At 36.0% G+C, this 22,707-nt stretch overlaps 2 protein-coding genes across 2 annotated transcripts in view; one reads left to right on the top strand and one right to left on the bottom strand.

Annotated features, from left to right (window-relative positions):
- The first annotated feature begins 3,242 nt into the window (after nucleotides 1-3,242).
- Nucleotides 3,243-22,707, top strand: part of ift74 (intraflagellar transport 74) — a 28,061-nt gene continuing 8,596 nt past the window's right edge. Inside the window, exons 1-10 of the mRNA XM_059327376.1 lie at nucleotides 3,243-3,450; nucleotides 4,823-4,956; nucleotides 5,745-5,886; nucleotides 6,537-6,585; nucleotides 6,770-6,868; nucleotides 7,313-7,373; nucleotides 7,621-7,680; nucleotides 8,479-8,540; nucleotides 19,798-19,936; nucleotides 21,233-21,295. Of these exons, the coding sequence (XP_059183359.1) occupies nucleotides 4,828-4,956; nucleotides 5,745-5,886; nucleotides 6,537-6,585; nucleotides 6,770-6,868; nucleotides 7,313-7,373; nucleotides 7,621-7,680; nucleotides 8,479-8,540; nucleotides 19,798-19,936; nucleotides 21,233-21,295 (804 nt within the window). The 5' untranslated portion in view covers nucleotides 3,243-3,450; nucleotides 4,823-4,827. The remainder of the gene's footprint in view (nucleotides 3,451-4,822; nucleotides 4,957-5,744; nucleotides 5,887-6,536; nucleotides 6,586-6,769; nucleotides 6,869-7,312; nucleotides 7,374-7,620; nucleotides 7,681-8,478; nucleotides 8,541-19,797; nucleotides 19,937-21,232; nucleotides 21,296-22,707) is intronic.
- LOC131962380 (leucine-rich repeat-containing protein 19-like) lies at nucleotides 10,454-16,507 on the bottom strand. The gene is made up of 7 exons (XM_059327377.1): nucleotides 16,368-16,507; nucleotides 16,037-16,287; nucleotides 14,947-15,058; nucleotides 14,039-14,126; nucleotides 11,811-11,813; nucleotides 11,385-11,591; nucleotides 10,454-10,890 (listed from the first exon to the last, which is right to left on the bottom strand). The coding sequence occupies exons 1-7, from the start codon at nucleotides 16,467-16,469 to the stop codon at nucleotides 10,604-10,606; spliced, it is 1,050 nt and encodes a 349-aa protein (XP_059183360.1). The 5' UTR covers nucleotides 16,470-16,507; the 3' UTR covers nucleotides 10,454-10,603.

The raw sequence follows: 22,707 nt of genomic DNA, 5'->3' as shown, positions 1-22,707 counted from the left end.
GGGACGTGGTTTACAGGACTGTCCCTTGGAACAGGAGGCTCCTGGCCCAGCATCACAAGAAGCCTGCAGGACCCCTGTTTGACATCACATGTGTGCAGCGGTCTGTGTGTCAGCTCCACCTCCCACACTGTGAGATCCGCTCCACAGGCGGATGTGATTTCTTATCAGTTGCTCATGTGAACGATGAGGGTATCGAGTTTATGGGCCCTGATAAGATAACAGAAACTCATGTCGTTATAAACATCACAGGCTTTTCAGCTTTCGGTAATGTGAAGGATGAAGACTCGCCACCTGAGCCGGTCCGAGCGCTGGTTCTGCTGTTCTACAGGCCTCCAGCTGATCCGGATCTTGAATCCCTCCTCAATGTGTTGTTGCTCCCGAGGAACGTGGTGCTGCAGGACGTGCTGCGGACCAGGAAGAAGTTAGTTGGAGATGAGAGCTACATGGAGACATCCCCACACTGTAAACTGCTCCCGAAGCAGGAATACTCTCTGTCCACTTGTCCTGAAGACGACTCAGTTCTGGTTCAGCCAACAGAGGCAGAATTTGATGAGGGGTCTTATGACAACTACTTCCCATCATTCCAGGTGTTTTGGGAAACAGTGATGAAACACATGAAGCTGCGTTTGATGAAGACCAACAGCTCTGACAGCGTCTGGGAAAGACGAGTCTGTCTTTCTTTCACTGGAGTAAGAAGGTCCTGTAGACAGAGCGCTCTGAATCTCCCTGCTAGTGAGAGGCTGTTGGACATACGGAGCCGCTTCATCGATGGGATATCAGGAGCTGTTCTCAAAAGTCTGCTGGACAAACTGCTGGAGAAAAAGGTGATGGCTGATTCTGAGAGGGAGTCTGCAGATGTGATGCAAAACAATAGAGACAAAGCTCGTTTTGTTATCGACACAGTGAGGAAGAAAGGTGAAGCTGCCAGTTCAGAGATGATCGAGTTCCTCTGTGAGGCCGACCCCTTCCTCTGTGAACATCTGGGGCTGATCTGGAGCTAAAGGAACTGCTGATGCAAGCATGTTGACCTGATCGTTAGAAACTGGTCCTCCTGTAATTCCCACAAGAGTTTTCTCTGCATCAGCCCCTGTTTTCTTGACAGTGAAAAAGAAAAAAAAAGCCCCTTTCTCTTTTCTAAGGCAGCTTTGACTAGTTGGCCTTGACTTATGTGACTGTTTCTTTGATAAAGATGCGGGAACATCATGATGATCTTGTGAATCTATATTGTGTATGTCAGTTTGGAAATGTTTCCACAATTAGATTATTTAAAACTTGTGTTTTTTTTTTCTTCATACAAATTTTAAACATATCTCTTCAGCACAGTTCTACACTTTTATTTTTAACTTTAAGTCTTTTTATTTTTCCTGCTAAAACAATTGCTAACTTCACATTTTAAGAGAAAAAACATTACATGGCTCTTGTGTGAGGTAGCTATGAGCAGTTGGCCTTGACTTATCTGCTACAATTTAAAGAAAAGAAGGGAAATATATGATCTAGTGCAGGGGTGTCAAACTCTGGCCCGCGGGCCAAATTTGGCCCGCAGTGTAATTTTATTTGGCCCGCGAGGCAATACCAAATTATTATATTATTATTGTAAATTAATGACATTGATGTGTTTTTTATTTGAAATTTGATTTTGCTTGTCTGCACTATTTAGTTATATATTGTATGTTTATAAGCGTTGCTGGTTCCATATTTAATGTTAAAGCAAAACATGTTTGGTATATATTAAAAGGTTTATTTTTTCAATGTTGGCCCGCGATTTTATTCAAGTTTTACATTTTGGCCCATTGTGTATTTGAGTTTGACACCCCTGATCTAGTGAATCCACATACTGAACATACATTTCTAAATATGATTCTATGTCAAATGTGTTTTAAGTCCTTTCTTTATATGAAATGTTCCTTTATCACAATTTACTGTATTTAAAAAAAAAAATCCACAATAACAGTTTTTATATTTCCTGTTCAAACAAATATTTCGGTATTAAGCTTTAAGAAATTGATCTTTTCACAAAACCTCTGACCAAATATTGTGACTGCAGTCTGTTATACTTTTATGACCTGATGACCTTCATGACCTGTGCATTTTGGTTTAAAAAAATGTTTATGTGATTACTTAATTAGTGATGCAATTATTGAACATGAAATAAAATGGACTAAAACTGTTGCTTGTGTTTGACTTTCTTCTGTTTCAGCGGCAGAATTTAGATTTCAAAGGTGAGGCTGTGGGGACACACAAAACACAGCCATGTATTTTCTTAATTTAGATACAGAAAAAAGTAATGACATTGTTTAATACATTGACTCACAGGCCTTTCATTCATTTATTTCTAAAAATATCACTTTCATTTTTTTTTATTGCTGTTGAAAGAATTTTCTGTTTTGTGGTGTGATTAAAAAAAATAAGAGATCCCTACAATTCTCTCTGTAATAACCTTTGTGACTATTTGTCAAGAAAATGAAACAGTGATTTTGAACCTGACTTTATCCAATGTTCATATTTCTGTTATGGAAATTCATGCAAACTAGCACATATGTAATAAGTTAATGCCTCATTTGTATATTCAAACATACATTCCAAGAAAAGTGGTAATTCCAAATATGATTATCTTAATGTGAGTAATCATGGTAATGTCTTTTAATGCCCCCCTTTCCCTTTTATTACTTTAATTGTTTTAAAATTACTTCTTTATTCTTTGCCTTATTTTGTTTTGATGTAAATAATGTAAAACTGTCCCTGCTCTACATATTCCGGTACGATAGGTGGCGGTATGCACCTTAAAGCTGGTATTACAATGCGCCATAAAACACGAAGAAGAAGAAGAAGAAGAAGAAGAAGAGGGCGGAGTCAAGAGTAGGAACCCAAAGGAGGAGATAGCCATCTCACGCCTTCTTGGGAAAGAATCACGCAAAGAAAACAAGCCCCTATTAAATAATTACCTGAGGGAAACAGGACTTATAGAGAGAATTTAGTTATGTATTTAATTATTTATGATTGTATGTAAACTGCTATTATTTACACTGTTGCCCCCCCCCCTTTTCCCGTTTAATATTTTATATATCTTAATTTTATTATTATTACTTTTTTATATATATATATATATATATTTTTTTTTTATCAGTATTACCTTATTTTCCTGTCAATCTACTGTTTCACACTTCAGTCCAGTAGGTGGCGGTAATGCACCTGTACGTTGGTCTGCCAACCGCCAATAAAACTCAAAAGAAGAAGAAGAAGGAAAAAGCAAACGAAGAAGAAGTTACCAAGGTAACGTCAACATCATCCCGAGTTGCTAACTTTCTAGCTAGATAGCGTTTCAACTTAACGTTAGTTGACATTTCCCTATAAGTAATTTAACTGCCTAACTGACAGGCCGCTTCGGCTGGACATTACACAGACATTACATTTGACTGTCGACAAAACGACGAAGAAGGAATTAAGTTAAAGGTACGAAACATTCGCTAGCTTATCTGTGATATCACCATGGCTAATTCTAATGGTTTGGAAACAAAATGGCTAACGTGCAGCAAGTTCAAAACGACCGAGTTTAGCGAGTTCACCTGTACACAATATTTATTACAGAGAATAGTTAACTTAGTCATGCATTGCTAACGCTAACGTTGGGGACTGTACTCTGAAATCAATCAAAATCAAATCAAAAGTACTATATTTATCATATATGTGTATATATATGATATGACATATATATGACATGCAGTTAGTCTGGTAGAACCTCTGTTAGAATGAGACAGCCTGATGGCTGGAGGAGAGAAGGATCTGTTGTATCTCTCTGTCCTGCAACAGAGAGAGAGGGGCCGTCCACTGCTTTTTTTTTGGTCCATAAAGGTTTTGTGTAGCGGATGATCTGGGTATTTCAGGATGGACTGGAACATGTTGACAGGTCATCTCTCCACCACCTCCTCCAGTGTGTCCAACATGGCTCCAACCACAGAACCAGCTCTTTAGACCAGTCTGTCCAACCGCCTTCATCTCTGTGTGTGATGCTGCCTCCCCAGCAGACTGCAGCATAAAACAACACACTACCACCACAGACTGATAAAACATCTGCAGCATCTTACTACAGATGTTCAGAGATCTGAGCTTCAAGAAGAAAAAGAGGCGGCTCTTTCCCTTTTTGTAGAGAGCGTCTGTGTTTAGGGACCAGTCCAACTTATTATCCAGTTAAACACCTAGATACTTATAACTTGGCACTTGGCTGAAGGGGGGGCTTGAGCCTGCAGAAATCTCTGATCATTTCCTTAGTCTTTGAGGTGTTCAGTAGGAGATAGTTCTTGTGACTCCAGTCACTGAAGGCTTTTATCAGATCCCTATATTCAGATTCCTGTCCATTCCTGATACACGCCACAATAGCAGTGTCGTCCGAGTACTTCTGGATGTGACAGGACTCAGTGGCGCAAGCCATTGTTGTGTGGCTGCGTTTGCCCAAATTTAATATAGTTGTTCTTAAAATAAAGTCAAAGAATTATGAAAGCACTTCTAAATGCAGGCTTTACAAAAGATAGTGTCAGACGAGTGACGTCAAAAATCAAAATCAACAGTCCTATATCTGAAAACATTTGAAAAGGTTCTTCTCCTTTTTTGTCAGTTTCTATCATGGGATTTGTGTAACCAGGAAAAAAAATGTCACCTTAACCTCTTTCTTTCTTTCTTTCTTTCTGCGCTATGGCTTAGACAAATGTCTGCTTCAGGATTCAAACCAACAAACGTCCAGTCACTCTGTCCTCTTCTCTGCTGTCATCAAGCAAATGTTAGCAACACATATTTGATTTGTTATTGTCAATATTTTCACTGACTTTAGGCATTATGGCGAGTCAGCGGCCTCCGTCCAGCATTGGCCGTCCTATGAGCCGCAGTGGATCTGTGGTCCCTGGTGCTGGGAGACCCCCAACAGCTGTGCGACCTCCTCCTACAGCTATCCGTGTTGCAACTGGGGTAAGTCAAGCAGCTTGGATGCTTTTTAGCTATGATGTACACATACTCTTCTTGTGGGTATGTTGGGTACTTTGCTATTCTAGGTAATATGATCATGTGACTGTAGCAAAGTTACAAAAGCCCCAAAGTATCTCTCAGTACCCTTGCCTCTGATGACCACTTTTTACATATTAGATCGACATGTTTTATGAAGCAGCAGATGTGAACACAAATTCACCATGGTTAAATCAGTAGAATCAGTGCTTGTCCACAGATATAGTTTATAGAAAGGTGGATCTGAATGAAAATAACTGCATTTTTAATGCTGTAAAACAGTTTTTTTAGATTGTATATGTGTGTTTCAGTTTTAAATCATTGCATTTAAACCAAACTCATGATAAGGACAGAGTACTATAGTTTTCATGTATAGCGAAGGCACTGCCTGGAGAGGAAAACAATATATAAGGAGAACATGTTAAGACGTATTTTTCTCTGTTATCTTTTTCTCTTATCGCAATTTGACCTCCCTCTGTAGCATCCTACCAACAACCCAATTTTTGTAGCTTTGTTTACCTGTTAGCAAATGTATCTCTCAAACAAACTACTTTAAGTAAATTAAGGTTATTGCTTGTAATCTGGATGTTATTAGCATCTGATTTACAAAGGCAGCATTTTATCACATCAGCATATGGGACTGGCTTTAGTTGTTCAGCTGTTTGTAACCAGCTGTAGCCTTTAACGCTAATGTATTTCGTATGAATGGTCTGGTATAATTTTGATGGAGTTTAATTCTTTCATTTTCAATCCAGATGGTCCCAGGTACAAGTGGTCATCCTGGCATGAGGGGCGGTGTCCCCGTCGCCACCCCTGGAGTCCTTTCAGCACAGATCAAAGTGACTGACAGGCCTGTGACCCAACAGGGGCTCAGTGGTATGAAGACAGGCATGAAAGGTGAGTCTGAAGTGACTTCAGCTGAACGTTTTTACATTGTTAGATGTAGATGATGTTAGATTGTTAGATGTATTTTATGGTTTAATGTTAGGGCAGGTACCTTGGGGCATGTTTAATGCCCCAAGGTACCTGCACAGTGTACTGGCAGTGGGACATGCCATCACACTGTACAATAACAAGTAATAGCCTGGTTCATTACATACCGTCGTTATGCACTTTATGTGTTTTTTATGCACACTGTTCATTGCACCTTATTTGTTTCATAGCACCAACATTTTTATACTGCATATTCATATTTATTCTGCACTGGAATTCTACTCCTTAATACATACTCCTTTTTTAGACACTTTATTTGTATTTTTACATTACATTTTATTGTATTTTATTGTATTTTTATATTTTATTGCTTGAAGTATGCCTAGGTTGTTCTTTTTATTTAATTATTTAATTGTGTTGTTATTGTCTCTGTGTGTAATGCTGCTGCTACACTGTAATTTCCCAGCTTGGGATAAATAAAGTCTATCTATCTATCTATCTATCTATCTATCTATCTATCTATCTATCTATCTATCTATCTATCTATCTATCTATCTAATCATATCATTGCAAGTCTCACCTTTTCTTTCTCCTCCCTTCTTCTTCCCCTAAAGGACCTCAGAGACAGATTCTGGATAAGTCCTACTACTTGGGCCTTCTTAGGTAACCAATGCTACGATTAGTCCTACTGTCCCCAACTAAAACATGCTATACCCTCATTTGTTATTATTTTACACAATGCAACAAGTGTTACCAGCAGGGCAACCCTTCTTAAACATCCTGTTGGTACACACTGGTCAATTTTAACATTTCAAAGTGAGTGTTGATGTTGTTATTGTGCTTTCAGGAGTAAGATTAACGAGTTAACCACTGAGACCAGCAAACTGCATAAAGAGATTGACAACTACAACCAGGAGAATTCTGTTTATCTCTCCTACGAGAAAAGGTGAGTGGTGTTTTTACAAGTTGGAGCTGACGCTGTACATTAAGTAATACAAAAACACCATGTTCTTCAACTTATTTGGGCCTACTGCATTCCACAGTCTTCAATATTCCTAAATAATAGAAGATGCACTCACTGACAAGGAAAAAAGGGACCTGTTTTGGACCGCTCTGAACCATGGCCTCAGGCAAAAAAATAAAACCTCATCCTCAACTTCTAACCTAAATTAAAAGAAAAAAAAATGGCTCTTAAATGCATGCTGTGTACAAAAAATAAGATTTATGCAATAACAAAAACAGCTAACTTTCTTCTCCAGCTAGGACATGTCTGTTGGCTCCATATCATTACTAAATTGCATAAGACTATTAGGGCCCTTGTGATAGGATAAACTATAGAATGGCCTATAAAAATCCAAACTTAATTTTTTTTGTTTCCTTCCCCCTTCAGAGCTGAAGTCCTGGCTGCAGAGATAAAGGATCTACAAGGCCAGCTTGCTGACTATAATATGGTAAATAACTGTAAACTGAAAGTTTCAGTGCTTGTCTATAATTATTTTCAGTGGGTAAACACAGAAAAATAATATTTGGTTCCCATATCCTGAATATTACAAACAACCAACTGAACAAATATTAGGACCCCTTTTCTCTCCTTGCCTGAAGTGAAATGAGGCGTTTAAACAGCATTAAATGCTTTTATAACGGACTGTGCTAACATGAACTACTGATATGGAGCTTCATTGTACTTTGTATTTCCAGCTGGTGGACAAACTCAACACCAACACAGAGATGGAGGAAATGATCAACGACTACAACATCGTAAGTCCACCATGTTACACTCAAAAAATAACTTGTTCCCAGAACGAAATAAAATTATGGAAATAATTTCCACCTAAATAAAATGCTTTAATTTAGCAAGAAACAGTTTTGTTGAGTGAACAAAATATAAAAATATGTTGGGTCAACATGATGTATTCGCGTTACTGTTACTTAATTACCAGGTCAGTCCAACTAGATTTGTAAGGGTAATTGTAACATACTAACGTGATTTTCTTGGGCCATTTAAACATGTATGACATAATTAAGAGTTACTTTATTTAATAGGGTGGTTACAACTACTTTTTAATATAGTGCAGTACATGAATTAATTGTGCTGAGCCAACAAAACAAAGTTAGGTTGAAGTGGTTTAGCCTAAAAGATTACCTTTATCATATGAAAATGAACATTATAGTAATTATTCAGGAAATAAATATTTTTTAAATAGTATTATATTCAGCAATTTAATTAGGTTGTTTTAACATAAAGTATTCTAGTAAATTTTAAATTGTTGCATTTTATGCTAAAACTACATGTTTTAAAGCTGTTCAACCACAAAACATAATTTTATTTAGTAGAAGCTACATGTTAGACTAAGGAGAAGGTAACAGACACCCAGTTTGCTTTTTTTGAGTGTAGCAATATGGTTAATTTTCTGACACCACCTCCTTTAAAGTCATTAATGTGATTCAGCAGGCTGATTTGGGGTAAAAACAAAAAGGTGATGGGTTGTTCCTTAATGCAAACTAAATGAGAATACCAACTCATTCCTTTCAATTTTCCTTCCTCTAAATTTGCAGTTGAAAGCCCAGAATGACAGTGAGGCTGAAAGCATTGACAGCATCTTCACTGAGAGGAGAGAGTAAGTAAATCTCATTATTAATGTGTGAAATAAAAATGATAATGAAAAAAAAGCATGATAAATACTTTTTTGTACTTCATAAGCTTTTAATTTGTGTCACCATTGACTAATAAACAAAAATGATCATGTCTTAAATGAAGCTTAAATGAAATTTGATTTTGCATGTCTGCACTATTTAGTTATATATTGTATGTTTATAAGCGTTGCTGGTTCCATATTTAATGTTAAAGCAAAACATGTTTGGTATATATTAAAAGGTTTATTTGTTCAATGTTGGCCCGCGAATTTATTCAAGTTTTAAATTTTGGCCCATTGTGTATTTGAGTTTGACACCCCTGCTGTAAACGTTACTTTGCACAAACTGACCCACCCAAACATCTGTTAAAGACTGTGGTAGCTCACATTTGTCCCACAAGATAAAATGAAAGTCAACCTAAAGTACAGACAGCAGGTGAATGATACTCTTTGCCAACCAAGTTGTATACTAGTACAGACTTGCAAGTATATGGGTTGTCCTTTTGTCTATTACAGAAAAATCTGTGTTCCTTAGGAAACAAAGCAGTGGGTGCAAAATAATTTCTTGTCTAAAAAGCTCATTTCTCACAGCAAGAAGAAAGCTTATTGCAGCACAGCTCAAATGTTATATTTATATTTGAAAGAGTACAAAACCTTTACAGCAGACAGCGTTTTAGTGACCCCTGGCATGATGCTAGCCACTGCATCAAAAAGATGCTGTAAGAATGTTTGGTAACACTTTACAATAACCATCTAAGTAATGTTTATAGATGGTTTATAAACCAATTATAAACCATTTACAAAATGCTAAACACATTTAATCATTAAATGTTTTCAACCAATTTCTTGAAGGAATTTGAATCGTTTCAAAATCATTAACATACTTAATATGGTGTTAAAAATGTTATAATGAGTGCAATTAAAACTGTTAATAAACTATTAATTATAATTTAATTGTTTGGTAATGGTAAAGTAACTATAAACTTACATTAATGAACCATCTATTTGCCATTTATATATGATTTAGTAAGTTAAACATTAATAAATTATGTATTTACCATTCTAAATGGCCTATATACGGTTTATAAATGATGATTAAACATTAATAAACTATCTGTTTACCATTTATAAATGAGGGTTATTGTAAAGTGTTACAGAATGTTTTGGTATCATAAGTTTTTAGAATACACAAGTTACAGATTTCCCTTCTATGATGATCGCTGCCTCGTCTGGTCACATTCAGGGTTCTACTCCTCTGCACGTCATTCTTCGATTTTGATGGATGGATTCTTAATCTGTAATCTGTAATTCTGTAATGGTAACATCCAATCACAACACTAATCAGTTTAAATGAAACATATATCTTCTGAATCATCCACACAGTGAAGGGAACAGAGACGACAGTCCAACAATCGCACACAAATGTTTTATCTCAGATCACGTTGAGTGAGAAAGAAAAACATCTTATTAAATGTTTGTCTTCCGTCATTAATTGAAACATTAAATATATATCTATATACAGTACAGGCCAAAAGTTTGGACACACACCTTCTCATTCAATGCGTTTTCTTTATTTTCATGACTATTTACATTGTAGATTCTCACTGAAGGCATCAAAACTATGAATGAACACATATGGAATTATGTACTTAACAAAAAAAGTGTGAAATAACTGAAAACATGTCTTGTATTTTAGATTCCTCAAAGTAACCACCCTTTGCTTACTAGAATATAAGACATGTTTTCAGTTATTTCTCACTTTTTTGTTACGTACATAATTCCACATGTGTTCATTAATAGTTTTGATGAATCTACAATGTAAATAGTCATGAAAATAAAGGAAACGCATTGAATGAGAAGGTGTGTCCAAACTTTTGGCCTGTACTGTATATAGTTAAATGGCTTTATTTAGCAGTTAGGTTATCCAACTATGGTCTTGTAAGATTTTTTTGGTATCATAAGTTTTTAGAATACACAAGTTACAGATTTCCCTTCTATGATGATTGCTGCCTCGTCTGGTCACATTCATGGTTCTACTCCTCTGCATGTCACTCTTCGCTTTTGATGTATGGATCCTCAAAATACCCATCCTCCTCCTCCTCCGTCTGCCCATTCTCTTGCTTGAAGGTGAATGTCTGATATCTCTCTGAGAAGACTGTTGACACAACATCCCCCTCCTCCTCCTCTTGGCGCAGTCGCCGATGACGGTAGTCATGGAAGAGCTTGTACCAGGAGGGCCCCTTTATGCCACATACGATTAGCATAGATATGCTTATTGCCAAGGCTACAACACATGCTGTGAACTTCCATGAGTTGCCCAACACTGGTGTCTGGTCTAGTTGGGGGTGCAGGACAGAGATAGGTTGTTATGTTGCTATTCATACATCCATATACAGTACAGGCCAAAAGTTTGGACACACCTTCTCATTCAATGCGTTTCCTTTATTTTCATGACTATTTACATTGTAAATTCATCAAAACTATTAATGAACACATGTGGAATTATGTACTTAACAAAAAGTGTGAAATAACTGAAAACATGTCTTATATTCTAGTAAGCAAAGGGTGGTTACTTTGAGGAATCTAAAATACAAGACATGTTTTCAGTTATTTCACACTTTTTTGTTAAGTACATAATTCCATATGTGTTCATTCATAGTTTTGATGCCTTCAGTGAGAATCTACAATGTAAATAGTCATGAAAATAAAGAAAAACGCATTGAATGAGAAGGTGTGTGTCCAAACTTTTGGCCTGTACTGTATAATGGAAGAAAAGTTGGAGAGTAAGAAAATGGGTTGGATACCCACGTCTTACTTAGAGTTACTAACCTTTCTTGATGTGTTTCGGGCTTGATGTCCGCGTGGTCTTCGGCATTTTGGATGAGCCCCGAGACTGTTGAGAGCTGACTGGTGTTGGTGGTTTTGGTGGGTGTGTAGTAGGGATGGGTGGTGGTGGTGATGGGTGACACACAGCTGTAGCCTGCAGGAGATCATGTCCAGCCTGCTTTTCTGGAGAAGCACAGGTGGCTTGTTCCCCTGTAAAGCCACACATAGATTTAATTTCATTAATGAGCATTTGGTAAATGGTAAATGGACTGTACTTATATAGTGCTTTTATCCAAAGCGCTTTACACTACAGACATTAACTTAAGCCTCTTTCAAACTGACCTAATGATCATGTTTGAATAAGCATCTTGGTCACAAAATAAAATTAAAAGTCACAACGCACTAGGTTTATATAGTAACATTTAGTACCACCTTCTAAGATAAGTGTAGTATGTGTTTATCTGAACTTTCTGAACACAAAATTTGTTTAACCCTCTATGGTACGCATTATGAAAAAAATGTTTGGAGGGTCTTTTTTTGTCTTGAAATAGACCAAATAAACATAATCTGAAATTTTAGAATTCTTTAGTTTTTGGTGTTTGTTGCTTGTAGGCAACATTGTACCATTACGGTGCACAAGTGAAAATGAAAAGTTTTCAAAATTAATTTTAACATCATTGATTTCATAAACATGTGTAAAAGATTCAGTAGCTTCAACAGGGTACAATACATAACATTTTAATTTTAAAAACATTATAAAAGGACATTTTTTAACTGAATGTTGCCTGAACCAACGACCCTTTGAAATGATTGTCTTGAACAGTCTAAGTTTATGAAACTATCTAAAATGAAGTTTTCTCGCCTATGAGCAGGAATATATTTTTTTCAAGATAGAAAAGTGCCAGAAAATGACGTTTTGAGTGATTTTTTGTGGCACAAAATGGCAAAGCTGTTTCCTTTGGAAAAGTCTGCAAAATAGGGTTTCAATATGGCCTCCTGGAGGTCATGTGACACATTAAAGCATTGCTATTGGTTCCCTATACTCTTCCCTCTTTTTTAAAGTATCGCATCACTCAAAAACATGCATTGTAGAAATTTGTCAGGCCAATAATGGGTATGTTGCCTGAGAGCAACACCGTACCATAGAGGGTTAATGATGGATGGAAGGATGGATGGATAGATGTACAATTAGATGACATCAGGACAGACAGACATCAGGACATCAGACAGCCTGTACATCTTCCGCCACAGGCTGAAGACCTTCCTCTTCCAACAATACCTCGATTAAGTCATGATCACCTAACATATTTAAAAAAAAATGCTCTTCTTCTTTTCTCTTCTTCTCTTCTTTTCTTCTTTAACATAAAGCACTCCTGTAGCGATTACAGATGGCTCTTAAAGTTATGTACTTACTTGATTCCTGTGGTCTAAAGCTAGTACCATCAGGTTGAATGCACTTATTGTAAGTCGCTTTGGATAAAAGCGTCAGCTAAATGACATGTAATGTAATGTAATGTAATTACAAAATATGGAAAAGTAACTTCGAACAACTGTACAAATTAATGTACATGCTAAAAATAAACACATTTTTTAAAAATGAAGGGGATAAGGGACAATTTTAAGCCGTTGAGGTGATCAGTGTTCTCAGATCAGATTAGAGCCCAAGTCCACACATCACATACATGCATATTTTTTTTTACATACAAAAATGTCCTCCTTTGTTCTAAAGAAAAATCTCTGTCCGAATGAAAACACAAAAAAACAAAATTGAAACACTATCAAGAGCATACCAAACCAACAGGTGGTTTCAGACCCTATTACCGGTAGGGTCTGTGTTGGATTACAGCAATGACCTCCATTGCAAATTCTGACACCTCTGTTCCTCAATGTAGTGTACATTTATGTAACAAGTCCTGTTAGCTTGGTTAGAACCTGCACTATTTCAGCCAGGCCCTCTATTGGGTAAATGTTGCTTCTCAAAACAAGGTTATAATAGTTTCGGATTTTTTATTAGTTTTAGTTTTAATTTCGCTGTGAATTTTTGTTTTCAAATTCAGTTAGTTTTAGTTAGTTTTTAGAGTGAGTTTGCTAGTTTTAGTTTAGTTTTTAGTTTTTGAAAATGCTTAGTTTTAGTTTAGTTTTTATTAGTTTTAGTGTTAATTTTAGTTTTTTTGTAATGGGTATGTGCCTTCATTTCCTTTGGTTTATCCATCTTAGCCTCAATAAGGTTATTAACTCTTACAGTTCGGGGTGTTTTGTATTTTGGTTGAAGTGTAGACATCCCAGTCTCAGTAAACATATTCACCATGTGTTCCTGCATGTTGAAATAGAAACACTGAATTATGTATGAAAAAAGTTGACAATTTGACAATGAAAACTAAGGACATTTCCACTATAATTTTAGTTAGTTTTAGTTAGTTTTGTAACCACACAATACAGTTAGTTATCGTTTTTTAAAAAACTCTTGTTTTTATTTTTATTTCAGCTAACAAAAATGTTTTTTCAATTTTAGTTTTCGTTATTTTGTTAGTTTTCGTTAACTATAATAACCTTGTCTCAAAAGAGATAATGGCGTACACTGTGAGGCCTGAGAACTGTGAACCAGCCTGGATGAGGGTCACATGTCGACTATAGAACGATACTAAGGACATAATTACCGATTATAACTCCGGCTGCTTTGACCTCTCCAATGGTGCTCAGCAGTGAACAGGAACAGTTCCAGGGGTTTTCCTGCAGGTTCAGCACCTAATGAGACAAGGCTGGGTCAGGTTAATGGATTCACTTTACACTTATTTATGTTTCTGTTCATTTGGTAACATTCTTAAGGAACACAGTTTTCTGTCTTCAGTTAACATTAAGAAACTGTGATATAAATGTATTTTGTAAGGTTGCAAATCAAACGTTGAAGACTTGGTCTTGGTACTTAAACATGGTACTTAACCCATAAGAACCCACTTATCCTTAAAGGATGTGTTCTATAAGTGGACCACATAGAACACATTTCTGATGTTTAAAAAAAAAAAATACTACCCCTAAATGTCAAATATCTTTGATGTGACATATATATACGTTACAATGGGCGTTTATGGTATTTATGTTAATGATATTTTTTTTCTTTTAGAATAGAAAAAAACTAGACACATTTTCTGCGTACAGAGACACAAATTTGCCTTTTTCTTTTGCATCTCCACAACATATATCAAAATTGTGACTTTCATTTGTTCAGGAAATGTGATCAGAAGAAGTTAAATGCAACACAGCACACCCTATTAATGGAATATAATTGTTAAATGGGTTTAAACTTAGCCTAGTAACAAAAAATAAGCTTTTTAAAATTAGCTACTTTTACATTTCTGTTTCCAGTCACACAGTTTACGTCACTTAGGGATTTAATGAGTTAAGGTGAAGCATAAAACTGAATATGGGAGATTCTAGAAGATTTAAAGTGTTTGATACACGGGTGTCACCATGGGTTCTTATGGGTTAATATTAATTTTAGCCTGATAATACACTAACCTTTTTGTTGAAACTTTCCTGAATATTCTCAGGGGTTTTGAGGGTTTACCTTTAGATTATTCAGCTGTGTGAATAGCTCTGTAGGGAGACTTGTCAGCAGGTTGTGGGACAGGTCCAGCTCAGTCAGGACATCTAGGCCAGAGAAAGACTCTGGGTCCAGGCTGCAGTGAGACCAGTAGGAGGATCAGTTTTAAATGCAGCATGAGGAGGAGATATACAGTACGGGCCAAAAGTTTGGACACACCTTCTCATTCAATGTTTTTCCTTTATTTTCATGACTATTGACATTGTAAATTCATCAAAACTATGGTAACACTTTACTTGAAGGTATCGTCATAATAGTGACTTGATACTATCATAACTGTGACATGACACAGTTATAAACGTGTCATAAACATTATGTCAATGTCATAAACGTTTATGACTGCTGTCATTAAGTGTCATTCGGTTTTTGTCATGACAAGTTGACATATTTTGTTTATGTCAAGTTGCCATGACAAAGACATTTTGTGGTAATGTCACTTTGATTAAAGTCAAGTTCTCATAATAAGGACATCCCAAACAAATTTAATGTCAAGTTGTCATGACAAAGATATTTTCTGGCAATGTCACTTTGATTAAAGTCAAGTTGTCATAATCAAGACAACCCAAGGAATGTCAACTTGTCATGACAAAAACCGAATGACACTTAATGACAGCAGTCATAAACGTTTATGACTTTGACATAATGTTTATGACACGTTTATGACTGTGTCATGTCACAGTTATGTCAGTATCATGTCACTATTATGACGATACCTTCAAGTAAAGTGTTACCAAAACTATTAATGAACACATGTGGAATTATGTACTTAACAAAAAAGTGTGAAATAACTGAAAACATGTCTTATATTCTAGTAAGCAAAGGGTGGTTACTTTGAGGAATCTAAAATACAAGACATGTTTTCAGTTATTTCACACTTTTTTTGTTAAGTACATAATTCCATATGTGTTCATTCATAGTTTTGATGCCTTCAGTGAGAATCTACAATGTAAATAGTCATGAAAATAAAGAAAATGCATTGAATGAGATGGGTGTGTCCAAACTTTTGGCCTGTACTGTAGACTGGAAGCTCGCTTCTATTCACGTTCTTATTTACCTGCTGATTTTGTTCCCGGACAGAGACAGCACTCTGAGGTTTGGGACCACAGAGAAGTACTTTGCTGGTATACTGGTTACCATGTTACCATCCAGGTGGAGTTCTACCAGTCTGGTATAACTAGCCAGGGCCAGTCTGTCGTCCTTATCCAGAGTAATCACGTTCCCTCCAATATCCAGTTTGGTAACAGAGGAACTGTTGCTGCTATAAGGAATAGCTTTCAGAAGCTGGTTTGTCAAGTTCATAACCTGCTGATGGATTGATGGACAGCTATTACATCAGATAAACAACAATAAATAAATGATCAGAGTGTCAGCAAAAAATGTCCTACCAGTGTGGCTTCTTCCACAGACTCAGCATTATGTCCTAGTATATTCATTGCTGCCACTGCTGTCAGCCACAGCAGGAGGAGAGGTTGCCGGCACCCCTCCATTATTCTGCCCTAAATAAAACAGAAAGCATTCTGGGTAAGCAATACCTTATATGGAAATTGAACTCCTCTATTTTACCTGGGATGCTACACTGTTAAAAATCTTTGTAGAAATAACAGTAAAACACTGTCAAATACATCAGAAATAGGGCGTAAAATAAAAAATTGTATATCACCATATTAGACACTTTTAATTAATCAAAATCAAATCAAAGAATAGCACAAAACTTTTACTTTTTTCTGCCATAAAGTGGAAGAAACACACAGTTTTGCTGTAAAAATATAACATTTTCATGCAAAATTTATGGAGAAATACCATGATGTGTGAATGAATGACACAATTACCCTAAAAATAACAGGAATACTCAGTCTAAATTACAGTTTTTGCTGATATTTACATTTAAATTTAGAATAGAAAATCCACTCACTGTAATTATTACAGTGAAGTTCTGGCAACCACAGCTGCCGGTATTTTACCGTAAATTAAACAGACTTTTTTTTACAGTGTACAAAGATCAATTTCTGCCAAAACAATTAATGGTTTCAATTTGAGTTAAGCTTAGTGGTTAAAACATAGCTTGTCTACACCACAGATTCCAGTATATTATTGCCAATTTGGTTGCATTTAAGTATATATAATGTAGATGCATACAGTCCAAAAAAAAAGAAAAAAGGGAAAAAAAGAGCAGAAGCGGATTAAAGAAATATTCATAACTGGGCCTCTTTCTTTTATTCAATTTCTTCATAGGGCTGCAATAAATAGTCATTGTCATGGAGTATTTAATGTTGTTAAGTGTGTAAACTGTCAAAATATAGTGTTGCACCATAAATCACATCTAATATATAACCACAATAACAAAAAAAAAATCTACACTATTTTAGTTCATTTTCTAAGTCATTACGAAAAAAAGATGTGAAAAATGCCGAAAGAAATCACCAGTTTGGAACTCTTTTTAGATTGCGGATGATAATCCCCAAAAAAATGCAGTTCCAGTTTTGGAAAGTGTAGCATAATGCATCATGCTGCTGTAAGCCTGTGGACATGATTATCATTTTATCATTACTTTATGCCCTTATTGGATAACTTGCTGCCTTCATGTATTTCTGTTGACAAACCCACTTGTTATCTTCATTAGAGGAAGTTAATTCAATAAAAAAATACTCAAATTGAGTATTTTATACAAGGATTTTTAGGGGACAGACATTCAAAGCTTCATTAGAAAACTTCAACAGAGGCTTTGAATGTAAAAGTCCTTCAGTTTTCCTGATCTATTAACTTGAAGACCAAACATTCTCCTGGACACTAAACTGTCTATAAAACCTCTAATGTAGACTTAGATAACACCGTATTCAAACTGTGACCAGGACATGAGTTTTTTTTTTTTTTAACTTGAAACTTGAGTACAGCATACAGTATATATGAAATCTCAGAGTCAATGTTTTTTAAAGGAGTCCCCCATTTTCCTGGAGAAAACAAGCTCATTGTACATCTTGAAAGTGAAATTCAGCGAATAACGAACACACCTAAATAACCTTTAACCTGCACACAATACAACATCTGTCGGTGTCCTTACTGTTGTTTTGATGTTGTGTTTTTCATTTCAGACTTTAAATATCTTCTGTCACTTCTCTACATTACTGAATAACAACCAAAGACACGTACCTGTACTTCTGTGGCCACTTAGATGAACTTAATTTCACCTGTATACGTGATGTAGCCAGCACAGCAAATGACCTTTGTTCCTGGTTGTAAAAGCTGTAGGCTGACATGCACTCTTTCTGCTAGCTGAACATTTATGTCTGAAGAAGTCAGTCTTCTTTTCTCTCTTGCTTTCGTTTATTTGGACATACCTAACTTAAAAAAGCAAACTAATGGATAGGATAAATATAATAATAATAATTTGAGTATTTAAAAGTGTTTTATAAATTACATAACCTGATGTCAGGGGGAGAGTTGTTGAGGAACAAAAGGAAGGAAAGGAGAATGATTTACTGTAATGAGAGAGTTGGAAGGGAAGATAGTCAGGAAAAGAAAATATGGAAGAGAGAAAGGGATTAAAATAAGTTTTATTAGGGAGGAAGGAAAGAAGCAAGGGGGATTTAACCCATAAGAACCCAGACCCAGTTATCCTTAAAGGAAAATTATGGAGTTACACAACAGAACAAGTGGATCACATAGAACACATTAATGATGTTTTTTTTTTTTTTTAATTCTACCCCTAAATGTCAAAGATCTGTGATGTAACATAAACGGTTACATTGGACGTTTATGGTATTTATATTTATGATATTTCTTATTTAAAAAAAAAAAAAAAAAATAGACACATTTTCTGCTCACAGAAACAGAAATTTGTCTTTTTCTTTGCATCTCCACAACATATATATCAAAATTATGACATTAATAGTGCTGTTTAACAACAAATTATTTGTCAGATTTGTTTTAAAGTAACAATAAGAATAAATCAATAATAAATAAAAACAAATAACCATTTGCCTTTTTGTTTGCATCTCCATAACATTGTGACTTTAATTTTCTCAGGAAATATGGTCAGAACAAGTTAAATGCAATAGGATTGCATTGAAGGGCACCCTATTAACGGATTAGAATTGTTAAATGGGTTGAAACAAAGTGTTTGTTACACGGGTGTCACCATGGGTTCTTATGGGTTAAGGAAAGGAAGTGAGACGGACAAGCAGCAAGGAAGCAGTGATAAACTATATCTACATTTGCCCAGTCCATCTCCCTCCTTTCTCTGCATCCTGTCTTTATCCATCTGTCTATCTTATCTGCATAGGGTGATGTGACGTAGGCCCTTTGTCACATGTCTCCCTCCTCATGCTGTTCAATCAATCAACCAATCAATATCCTTTATTTAACCAGGTAAAATTCATTGAGATTAAAATCTCTTTTTCAAGAATGACCTGGCCAAGAAGGCAGCACCATGATAAAATAAGAACAATCAACCACAATTCTCATACACCACATTCAACATCAATTAAAGTACATACAAGATCAGGGACAAGACTATATGAAGATTGAAGTGAGTACAGTTAAAAATGAAATAAATAAACTGGTGACAGATGAATTAATGAACCCGGTCGTTATCAGAAAATAGTTTTACAAACAATTGTATTGACCAAGAGAACTATCTTCTCTGTCCTTCAGGATTCCTTTGAATTCTCCCAAGGTGACCAGCTCAGACAGCTTCAGCTGCTTTTGCACAATGTTCCAGGCAGAAGGCGCATTGTTGACTAATGAAGGCAAAGTAACAATGAAAAAATTAAATCAACAAACAAAAACCTCTCCCACCTTGTTGTGTTTGCCATGCAGAAGAGAGGAGGCTATCAGGGCGATGGAAGAAGAGATCAGGAGGGAGAGGCGGGTCGCTGACGAGGTCGTCCAGGCGATGCCGGCTGCAAAGCAAGAGAAGTATTTCACCATGACGACAGCCAATGAGGAACTGCTGCAGGTATTCATGTACTTTTAGCTTGATAGTGCTATGTTCCTCATATTTATTGAGTATCAGTGTCATGTTTGCATGATACTGCCATGGGTAGTCTTAATATAAAACTAGATTGTCTGTTTTGGTTTCCCGCCAGCAAAAGTTGTGGGTAGTACGATTTACAATTAGCATTCAGAAAAGCCCCCATAAACACATAAAACGAGAAAGAAAAAAGAAGAAAAGAGACAGAAAAAGGGAAGGAAATGCTAACTTACAGCAGGAAAAAAACATCATTGCAGTATTAGAAAATTAGGAAATTTTGTTAAGAAGTCTTCAGCATAGTAAAAAAAAAAACTTTAAATAAAAAATAAATGAAACTTAAAAAAACTGTCTTTTTTTCTGCTTGTGGTGTGTTTCTAGGTCATTTCACAATATAACAAAAAAAATCAAATTACAAAAGTTAAAAAAGTAAAATGTGTGTCAACACTGTATGTCGTCAGCTCTACGGAAATGTTCTCAGGCGGGGATGTGGTGAGGGCTCACATGTTGCTTTACATATTGTACCGAACACAGCAGGTCATGGTTAGTTTTTAACAACTTTTTCAGGCCTTTTAGTATATTCATAGTGCACAACACAGGTGAGCACGTATGTGTTCATTTCAGGTTATCATATTGGTTTAATTTTGTTGTTGTCAATTTTCCACCTAATCATCTTTCGAAGTGTAAACATATTTAATTATTCAATTAATAAATAATTGTACAACATTTTTCTTTGCTGTTTTCAGAAAGTAAACTCTTTTATCATCATCATTACTAATAATTCACAGGACAAAATGCAAGTCGGCTTTTGTGCGATTTAGCTTGCATTTGATCCAGGTGTGGGAAATTTATATTTTTAGATACAGTAATCAATTTATTAATTTTGGTAAGGTCTTCACTTAAATGAAGGACTGATTGATGCAACGTTGTCATGAGATTAGCAACTGTGAATGAAAAACTGAATAATTTTGTCCTGAAGTCAGATGCTGTAGCTCCTTTTCGTGACCTGATGGTTTATAAGTCAAGACACTCTGAATGTCCATGTTGCACACACAGTTTATACTATTTCAGAGAATTAGCAACTCTAAATATTTCTCTAACAAAGGGCAATCTTACCTAAGAACCAACAGACGTACAACTTAGGATCCAATCTGTGCATATAATGCAATAATGCATGCATGAGGCCAATTGTTCCCATTGTACTGTAGTGTAAATGATTGTTATGCTAAAATAAATGTTTCCTCTCTTTGTTGTCTTCTTGCTTCCTTGTTTTTTCTTTTGCAGGAGCTAACTGGTCTCCAGGAGGAGCTCGACATTCTGATAACCAGGAAGGAGGACTATGACGCTGTGAGTTGGTTAATGTATCGAAGGAAGGAAAGAAGGGTTTCTGCAGGCTTCACCAACTTAAATTTGTTGAGTATAAGACAGAGCAAGTCCCGCCCCCTTTGGAGGGGAAAACAAACCACCTGTCTCCTTTGACTTTGCATTGAAAGATGGAGCCTCCTTATCATTTTCTTTCGCTAGCGTGGTTGAAGAACTCACAACTAAGTTTTCATAAACTGCCAAACCAAAAGAAACAACAAATTCAAACCTCAAACAAGAGGACAAAAGTAGATACATACACATACAGACATATATATATCAGCAGTTACAATGAGGAAAACTGTGCGATCCTGAAACTTTTAAACAACCATAGGCTGAAACGCAAACAAAATGTTTGTTTCTAGCTATTATGTTTAAGGATTTGAACATATCATTTGATTATTTAAGTACTTTTTGTCTACCAGAAAGGACAAGTTGGCTGTTAGCCAGCTAATGTTAGCTATATGTTAGCCAGCTAATGTTAGCTATATGTTAGCCAGCTAATGTTAGCTATATGTTAGCCAGCTAATGTTAGCTAATATCCACTTTTGTCCCCTTTAAAAGTTAGTTCTGGTACTTTTACTTGTTAGTAAAGCATTTCACCACACAGCAGCTTTTGACCACTTTTCTTTTGCTAGTGGATGAAATTGTCAAGAAGGTGCCTTCATTCAATACAAAGTCAATGGAGAGCAATGGTTTGTTTCCCCTCCTGGTGGGTGTGGTCTTCAGAGTATGATGCATGGCGCTCTGTCTCTATTACACAGAAAACCAACAATCATTCCTAATAATCATAAATTAATCATTTAACATGACATGGAACCTAATGGATGGATTAACCAATAAAAAATAAATTCATCTTTAGATCTTTATTGCACACAAGGTCAAAGATGGAAAACAATACATATTTACCAGGTAGGTTGAACTAAAATCGACTGACAGCCAACAACAGGCTAAAAAAATATTATAAGACTTGGGGGATGAGATGAAGTGTGGAGAAAAAAAACAGACAGTGGAAAATAAGTAGAAATATGCACCTGCAGATTAGCCTGGCTAACACCAGACTATATCACAAATGAGATCTAGTCTGGAGACCACCTATTCAGTTTTCTGTAGAGGAGGCGTGGTTTACAATCGTCCAGAGCCGTTTATTGGGCGCTACGAATGTCTATCATAAGCGTCTGTACGTAGCTCTTAGCCAATCGTATCAATTATACCAGATGACATATGAAGAGCGACAGAAATTTGGCGAGGAAGAAGACGACTGATGTTTAAAAGATGGCGCCGAACGATTATTGCCATTTGTGCAAGATATATATGAAGGAAGAAGGACACTCCACATATGCACACTCTTCAGACATATATTTATTAACTATATCTGGTCCTCCATCAAGGCGATC

This window comes from Centropristis striata, chromosome 23, assembly GCF_030273125.1.
Source record: "Centropristis striata isolate RG_2023a ecotype Rhode Island chromosome 23, C.striata_1.0, whole genome shotgun sequence".
NCBI classification, from domain to species: domain Eukaryota; kingdom Metazoa; phylum Chordata; class Actinopteri; order Perciformes; family Serranidae; genus Centropristis; species Centropristis striata.
The sequence above is the reverse complement of the archived record's forward strand: the minus strand, read 5'-3'. Positions and strand labels throughout refer to the sequence as shown.

Excerpts from the sequence above, each read along its gene's own strand:
- LOC131962380 (XM_059327377.1), bottom strand. The coding sequence starts at position 16,469 with ATGGAGGGGTGCCGGCAACCTCTCCTCCTGCTGTGGCTGACAGCAGTG. Across the intron at positions 15,059-16,036 it reads TCCGGGAACAAAATCAGCAG|CCTGGACCCAGAGTCTTTCT; the intron begins GTAAATAAGAAC and ends GTCTCACTGCAG. Across the intron at positions 10,891-11,384 it reads CCCGAAACACATCAAGAAAG|ACCAGACACCAGTGTTGGGC; the intron begins GTTAGTAACTCT and ends ACCCCCAACTAG.